The 9,393-nt window shown below is 35.8% G+C and overlaps 1 protein-coding gene across 1 annotated transcript; it reads left to right on the top strand.

Moving 5' to 3' along the window:
- Positions 1 to 5,429: 5,429 nt before the first annotated feature.
- Positions 5,430 to 6,257, top strand: LOC126703960 (uncharacterized mitochondrial protein AtMg00310-like). Its single transcript, XM_050403008.1, has one exon. It carries the CDS (start codon positions 5,430 to 5,432, stop codon positions 6,255 to 6,257), a length of 828 nt encoding a protein of 275 aa, XP_050258965.1.
- Positions 6,258 to 9,393: the final 3,136 nt, after the last annotated feature.

The following is a 9,393-nucleotide window of genomic DNA, read 5'->3' as shown; positions in this document are numbered from 1 at the left end:
AACTAACGAAAGAACTCCCAGCTAACAATTCAATCCTTGGAAACATGAGATACAATGAAAAACTCTAAAGAATTGGGTTGAACAAATTTATCTAAAATAGATTTCGTTGAACAAGGTGGGTTTGTTCTCAAAACTCCCATGGCTTGCTTATTGAGTAGGTTTCTATTTCGCATGGCTAAAAGTGACGTTCATTATACTATGGGTCCATTTGGATACAACTTATTTTTGCTGAAACTGAAAACTGAAAACACTGTAACAAAATAATTTTTAAATATGTGAATAATACCGTGGGATCCATTTTTAATATTTTTAAACGCATGAACATTGTTGCTACAATGCACGAACAATGATAATTGTCTCCTGCACAGTAAATCCATGTGATTTTACTGTTCATGCGCTGGAAAAAATAAAGAAAAAAAGAAGGAAATGTGAAATAGAAAACGTAGACGCACAATAATCTCTATCCAAACCGGCACTAAGTACTTATTAATAAGGAAATGATTTCAATAGTCATTAACAATTCAATAATAACACTAATATTCATCCAAAAACTAATAATTAAATTATTATATATCAAATAATGTTCTACACAATCAACGATCTAATATGAATGATCCTAACTTATTAGCCATCACAACTAAATCAACAAAGAGGAAAAAAAAAAAAAAAAAAACCTATCAATTTAACCATGAAAGATCTGCATCATCTATAACATCACCATTAATATTTTCAACCTCTTCACTTAGTGCTCGTTTGGATAGCATTGAACTTTGCTGCGTCTGCGTTTTCACTCTTTTTTTTTTTTTTTTTTTTTTTTTTTTTAAATTTCACGCGTTTTGCAGAAAAGGGGGACAAACAACACTGTAGCGGCACTGTAGCGGTACTGTTTATGGGACCCACAACCACTTTATTCATTAAAAAATATTAAAAATGGGTCTCACGGTACTATTTACACATTTTAAAATTATTTTGCTACAGTGTTTTCAGTTTTCAGTTTTCAGTTTCAGCAACAATAAGTTCAATCCAAACACACCCTTAGTGTGTCATTCTCTATATCTAGTTCTTGAGAAACATATTCATATTCAGGAAGCTCATTAAGCTTGTCAAGATCAATCGGCTTTACATCTCGAGCTTCTAAGGTACTGAATTTCTCCATCATCATTGTGTTCATTCTTACATACACCAAATCATCCAACATCTTAGGTGTCAGCCTATTTCTCTTCTTTGTTTGTGCTGCTTCAAATGCACTCCAATTACGTTCACATGAGGAAGAACTACAAGGTTGACTCAAAATTCGAATGGCATACTTTTTTAAAACAGGAAGACTATCTCCACAATAATCCCACCATATTCCTACAAATGAAGTAACAATTAATATGTACCTATAAATTAATAAAGAAATAATTTATTTAAATATTAAAACTATAGTAAAGTAGTTGAGCTTACTAGGATGAGATGTTTTCAACATTGTCATTGCAATTTCAGTAAACAAGCTTGATAATTTCATGCGATAAAGTTGCACTTGTCCCATAAATTCTATCTTTTCTTCAGGAGCCACCAAATTCTCTAATATAAAACTTATTCCCTCTTTCATCTCACGATTCTCAGTAAATGTCCCACTATACATGTAAGTCCCACATCCGTATATATTTTTCTTGATTGTTGCCACAACGTTTCTGAATTGCTTCTTTTGCCCTTTCCATTGCTTCCTATAAGTACCCAACAGTTGACCCATCACTATCAACTAATCAAAAAACTCGAACCAATGGCCCCAAAACTAGTAGCACCTCATGTCCTTGACTCCAAAATTCTGTACTTTGAATTATATTAGTAGCTTCTCTGGCAATATCCTTTTTGCTATAATCTAATCCTCTCCAATCAGAAGATGTAACAAGTAACCGTAATTCGCTTTCAACATTCAAAATAGATTGGAGCATCAAGAAATTAGAAGCAAACCTAATTGTACGAGGATGTTTTAACTCCTTATTGTTTGTGTGTGCTCTTATGAGTGAGAGGATGATAGTGTGCTTATACATATATGCAACAATTGATATTGCATCATCAATTACCTTTTTCACCCAATTAACTTCCTCATATATATCCTTCAAAAGCAATTGAATCCCATGAGCAACACATCGAGTTTTGTACAAATGAGGATACTTACCAATAAGCATGTCTCCAGCTGACTTTAAATTTGTGGCGTTATCAGTGATAAACTGAACAACATGATTAGGCCCAATTTCTTCAATTACTGCAGAGATAATCTGTTTGAGAAAAAACCCAGTTTTTCTCTCTTGAGAAACGTCAATTGAACGCATAAATACTGCTCCCCCAGGAGAATATGCAATAATGTTAATAAAAGCTCTTTGTTTCATGTCACTCCATTGGTCCGTTTGGATTGAGCTTATTGTTGCTGAAACTGAAAACTGAAAACACTGTAGTAAAATAATTTTTAAATGTGTAAATAGTACTGTGGGACCCATTTTTAATATTTTTTAATACGTGAACAGTGTCAGCACAGTATGTGAACAGTGAATTTACTGTTCATAACAGTAAAATTTGTCTCCCAAAAGTCAACAAATGCAGGCAAAAAAAGAAAAAAGAAAAAAAAAAAAAGAGAGAAAACGTGAAACACGGACGCACAAAACGCCCAGCCCAAACGCCCTCTTTATGTCAGACATATGGAGGGCGTTTGGGCTGGGCGTTTTATGCGTCCGCGTTTCACGTTTTCTCTCTCTTTTTTTTTTCTTTCTTTTTTTTTCCCCGCATTTGTTGACTTTTGGGAGACAAATTTTACTGTTATGAACAGTAAATTCACTGTTCATATACTGTGCTGACACTGTTCACGTATTAAAAAATACTAGTCGCTAACCCGTGCGATGCACGGGAAAACTATTAGAAAATAATAAAGTATGCATATATTAAAAGACAATTTAAGTTCATGTGTGCTTGCAAGGGATATATTAAAAGCCTTATCTTTGAGACAAAGAACTGATGTAAACAAACTAACCTTACATAAAACAAATTAAAAAAAAAAAACATAAAACTGATGTCACGGGAAATTCAGCCACATAGTAGTAATATATAAATCTCTTAAAACCTAAATCTAAACATAAACTTAAACTTAAGGACTAAATATTTATGCGCCTTCTCTTGCTTTCTTGATGTATTTGGTTAAAAACATAAAATTGATGTCACGGGAAATTCAGTCACATAGTAGTAATATATAAATCTCTTAAAACCTAAACCTAAACTAAACCTAAACGTAAGGACTAAATATATAAACAAACTAACCTTACAAAAGCTGAACTTTATAAGCTAAAATCTATACCGTGAGTTGTAGATCTTGAATGCTATACCGTGCGTTTAGGGCTTCCTACATCTGGAGAGAGAGAGAGAGTTTGCAAAAACCAAAGAAAATCTCTCTATAGCTTAAGAAACACAATATACTAAAATCAAAGAGATAAAATTTTCAAAGGACAAAATATTATAGATAATTTAAAAGAATTTTGGTTTAATTCTTGAACACCGCAACTCCATAAAATTCATACTAATAATAATATTTTATGATAGAGCAGTTAGAATTTTGGTTTAATTCTTGAACACTGAATTGGAAATTGATTATATGAGTATTCAATGGTGAACAAAGTATTATGTATTAATTAATATATAAACAAAACTAACCTTACAAAAGCTGAACTTTATAAGCTAAAATCTATACCGTGCATTGTAGATCTTGAATGCTTTAGGGCTTCCTACGTCTGGAGAGAGAGAGAGAGTTTGCAGAAACCGTGACTTTATATTTCTTAACTTGAGGGGGGGTAAGGTTGCTAGGGTTTTGTAGATCTTGAATGCTTTAGGGCTTCCGACGTCTGGAGAGAGAGAGAGTTTACAGAAACCGTGGCTTTATATCGTGGAAAATTGTGGTGCCAGCAAAGGCTTCGGTTTTATATATACATATAGATATATAGGTTAAAAATGGGTCCCACAGTACTATTTACACATTTAAAAATTATTTTACTACAGTGTTTTCAATTTTCAGTTTTCAGTTTCAGCAGCAATAAGCTCATTCCAAACGGACCAAGAGTACAGCCAGTTGTAACCCAAGACTTTTTAACATTTGATATATATTCTTCGACTTCTATCCTTGAATTTGGAATTAACTTCGTTCGAAGAGTTGAATAAGAGGGTAACTTGTATCCATGACCATATTTAGCGACACCTTGCACAAAGCGAATAAAGGCTGGTGTTTGAACAACATTAAATGATATGTTATTCAATATAACATGTTGGGTAAGCAATTTGTCCACTGCACTCTTATCTTTCTTTTTGCACATCTCTAAAATGGTGGTTTGATGCAAATCATTGGATATTGAAGTTGACATTTTTTTGCTCTGTTCCACGTTGCTTGAATTTGGGGTAATTAAGCTTTTTACTATGCCCTCCAATTGCTAAACAAGCTTCGGCTTGTACATCATCAGGAACTTTTGTACAAATATCAATATCACGACCTTTAACTCCTGCTAACTGCTAAGTGTGATTTAATTCTTGGAGCACCTCTAGCAAAATCTCATTCACAGAAATTACACTTGAAACGACCATCTAACTCCTCAACATACTCCCAAAAGTGATATTTCTTTCTAACCATATTTCTTTTTCTTATAATAAATACATAATGAATATAACGTGATTAGAATTAAATATATCAAATTTTGATTTCTTTTAGACTTTTACTATTCAATCATTTGATAGCTTACTTTTTCTGTTGAGACATTGACAACTTACTAGTTGCTAGCAGATTACAAATATTTATACGGTATAATATATACATACATACATATATATATATATATATATACATATATATATATATAACTGATTAAGTAGAATGTAAAATTAAATCATAACTATATTCTAATAAGGAAGATTCACATACAATGGTATAATGGAAACATCCATCCTTCGAGGGGCCTCCGCCAAGGTGACCCTCTTTCCCTGAGCCTTTTCCTTCTTTGTGCTGAAGGTCTCTTAGCTCTTGTTCACCAGGCTGCTAGGAATAAGCTCATCACAGGCATCTCCATTACTAGGGGTTGCCCAAAGGTGACGCACCTTTTCTTTGCCGATGACAGCATACCTTTTGTAAAGCAGCGTTGGAAGAATGCCACTTTCTAGGATCAACTTTGATGGAATATGAAGAAGCTTCGGGACAGAAAGTAAACACGGACAAATCCTCTATCTTCTTTAGTCCTAACACAGCCCAATAAACTAGAGATGAGATTTTTAATATCCTTGGCCCTGTGCAGAATTCGAGACATACTAAATATCTTGGTCTCCCCTTTCTTAATGGCAGGTCAAAAAAGCAAGTCTTTGCAATCTTAAAGGAGAGGGTTGGTCAAAAACTTGCGAGTTGGAAAGGTAAGCTTCTTTCTATGGGTGGGAAAGAAATTCTTATCAAAGCAGTGGCACAAGCTATTCCAACATATACTATGAGTTGCTTTTTACTTCCTCAAGGCCTATGTGATGATATGGAAAGAATGATGAAAAACTTCTGGTGGGGCCAAAGGCAGCAGGAAACAAAATTGGGTTGGGTTAGTTGGAAGAGGATGTGCAATCCTAAGGCAAGAGGTGGGTTGGGGTTCAGGAATTTGAAAGCTTTTAATCTGGCCATGCTGGCCAAGCAGGCTTGGGGAATTCTCAATAACCCGAGCTCGTTGGTTGCAAGAGTGCTTAAAGCCAGATACTTCCCCACAGGTAATCTATTAAATGCTAAGCTTGGTTCTCCCCCTTCTTATTCCTGGAGGAGCATTCACAGTAGCTTAGAAGTTATAAGGCAGGGAACTTGGTGGGGAGTTGGTAATGGGAAGCAAATCCATATATGGGAGGATAGATGGCTCCCAACGCCTTCCACCTATAAAGTTATCTCTCCCCAAATCCAAAATTTTGAATTCCCTATGGTTTCCTCTCTCATTGATCCAAACACTAGATGGTGGAAAGCAGAAGTTCTTCATGCCACTTTTCTTCCATTTGAGGTGGATACCATTCTAAGGATTCTGATAAGCTATAATTTGCCGGAAGATAAGCTTATATGGATTGGAAATAGGAAAGGTGAATTTTCGGTGAAAAGTGCATATCATGTTGCCCATAGTATGGTTAATGCTTCTGAAGAGGGTGAAAGCTCTTCTGGGGATCCTTATAGACAGCTTTGGCGGAATTTATGGCATCTAAACCTCCCGGCAAAAATTAAAATTTTTGCCTAGAGGGCTTGTGTCAATGGTTTGCCCACCTATGATAATATAAGCAAAAGAGGGATCAATTGTAGTACTGCATGCCCCATTTGTGGTTTGGAACCTGAGGATATAAATCATGCTCTCCTCTATTGTGAGACGGCCTCCCTAGTATGGAGCTTATGGCCAGATTATCCCAGACCTCCTCAAGGTCACCATTGGTCATTCTTAGACATGGCCTTGCATTTAAACCATTCTAATGCCTCACAAGCCCTGGACTTGTTTTTTGTACTATCATGGGCCATTTGGTGTAACAGAAACAAATTAGTGCACAACGATTCTCCACTTTCGCCACCTCAAGTTTGGACTTTGGCAAACAGTTCCTTAGTGGACTTCAAAAATGCTGCTGCTTCCTTAGACATCCTTCCCCCAAGGCATTCCCAAAATAGATGGGAGGCTCCTCCTCAGGGTGTTTTCAAAGTTAATGTTGATGGGGCGACATCTAACCAAGGAAGAAATTCCAGCATTGGAGTGATCATTAGGGATTGCTTTGGTCATGTTGTAGCAGCTCTTAGTAAATACATTCCAGGTCGGTTTGTTGTTGACCAAGTGGAAGCTTTAGCTATGGAGCACGGCATTTTACTTGCTCGGGAGTTGCATTTGCCTCGGATCATTTTGGAGAGTGATGCCCTCACTATGATCCAAGCCTCGAATGATATCTCTACCGGAAGTGAGTTAAGCCATATATTACAAGGAATTCAGCTTGTGTGTGATTCCTTTGAGTTTTGCATTTTTAAGCATGTAAGTAGAGACTTTAATGTAGTTGCACATGAGTTGGCTCAGCTGTCTCGGAGTGAGGAATCTACTCGCTTGTGGAATGGAGTTCCTCCCCCTGTTGTTTCTATGCTTGTCCATAGCGACTCTTTGTATCTGGCCTAGGGGCCTTTTGTTTTTATGATATATAACTTCCTTTTCAAAAAAAAAAAAAAGATTTAAAAAAATAATAATAATTAAGCGTAAAATGAAGATTGCACTTACAGTAACAGTGGTGTTGGATGGATAGATGCACGAGACAAAGCCTTAGAGGCTTCCCATTCGAAAATTCTATTATTCTATTTTACCATCTCAAAAAGCTATTTTATCAATTATACCCTACCATTTTACAATACACTCAACATCCTAACTTTTATTTTATCATACAAAACATTAAAATAATATATCCATACAATAAAATAATATATCCTAAAACCATATCTATTATCTCCCATCTCTCTCCTCTCTCTAATTTTTGTCTCTCTTTCACTAAAACAACCTACTACCTGCTGTCACCACCTACTGCCACCACCTCCACCATGAACAAACCCAAAAGGACTACCGAAACTCAAACAAACCACCCTTGCCTCACAACCCATCACCCACCACCGCCAAAACAAAATCCACAAATGACCAACAAAACCCAACAAAAACAAACCCACACCAATCCAATAATATCACCACAATCGGAACTAAATAAAACCCACAAATGAAGAACAAAACCCAGCAAAATCGAACCCACACCAATCCAACAATATCATTGAAATCAGCACCAAACAAAACCCACAAATGACGAACAAATCGAAACCACAAATTGAAACAACAATATCACCACAAATCGGAACCCACACTGATCGCTGATCCACTTCAACCGCCACCAACCCACAAAAACCACAACCATCGAACCAAGGAATGATGAAACCCAGCCACCCACGCCACCAAAAATGAAACCCATCCATTGATCCATGAAACCCATACCACCAAAAATAAAACCCACACCACGGAAGATGAAACCCACACCATGGAAGATGAAACCCAACCGCTGATCCATAAGTCCCACGTCACATCTCCACCATGGAGGCTTGATTCAAGGGAAGATAGAGAGGAAAAAAATAAGCAAAAAGAGGTGAGAGAGAAAGAGGAAGAAAGACTAGATAGGAGTGAGGAAGACGAAGAGGGAGATGAAAAGGGAGGAGAGAGTCTGAAGTGGAGAGGAGATGAGACAATGAAGAGAGAAAGAGGCAGATATTTGTTCAGTAGGGAGTAAAAAAATATTATTTAGGTTTACAATTGTGCTATAGTATCGTCTTACATTTAGGACAGTACTGTAACATAATTGCAAGATTTTGCAAGACTAGATGGTGGAGATTTTTGAGAGACAAATGCTAAATAGAGGCAACATATGGCATTCACCATTCCCATTGTGAATGCTCTTAAAGGCTCAATTGAAATTCTCCTAGTATAGTAGAATGGAGGATAGCTTTGTGTATAACCTTCACAATTGAGTATAATAGGCTATAGCCTATGCCTACACGTAAACCTTGGGTTTTGGCAACTTTTGGCAGCTTTATTGTTATCACTTATCAGTTTATCAATATACTCATAGGATATATTCAGATATTAGTCTATTTAATCTGTTAAGGGATTGAGATTAGTTCGGAGATTTGAGCTAATTATCATTTTATCACTTACCTTTATAGCTTTTATCCGTTACTTTAGTTTTTTAATTATTTTTTATGTCAGTGTTTCAGTCTACGTTTCTTACGTAGTCTGTATATCACAGCAACTAAACTCCTCATTTCAATAAAACACATTATTTACTATAACTTTGGAATGAAAACGTTAAACGGAAGTCATTTTGTTTGTCACGTATGCACGCACATGTTTCGCGTAATATACGCGTAAAAACTAACTAGGGGTAGTATAAATTATTTTAATGAGTGGTATATTCTATATATATATATATATATATATATAAAACCGAAACCTCTGAACCTCCCACAATTTTCCACGTCAGCACAATATTAAAAAAAAAAAACATAAACACAAAAAGAAAAACTTTTTTGAAACCAAAAAAAAAAAAAAAAAAAACGCAAAAAAAATAATCTTTTCCAAAACCCGATAAATGTGAAACCAAAAAAAAAAAAAAAAAAAAAAAACATAAACGCACAAAAAATCTCTTCCAAAACCCGATAAATGAAAAACCAGCCTTTTTCTTCCTCCAAAACGTAGACCCATGCTCTGTCGTTCCTCTCTCTTCTCTATTTCTCTACCCTCTCCTTCCCCAAAACCCAACACTAAAAATAAATCTCGCCAAGAAGCCATCCCCACACTGTCAAGTCCGAAATTGAAAGAA

This window comes from Quercus robur, chromosome 10 (assembly GCF_932294415.1).
Source record: "Quercus robur chromosome 10, dhQueRobu3.1, whole genome shotgun sequence".
Lineage (NCBI taxonomy): Eukaryota > Viridiplantae > Streptophyta > Magnoliopsida > Fagales > Fagaceae > Quercus > Quercus robur.
The sequence above is the reverse complement of the archived record's forward strand: the minus strand, read 5'-3'. Positions and strand labels throughout refer to the sequence as shown.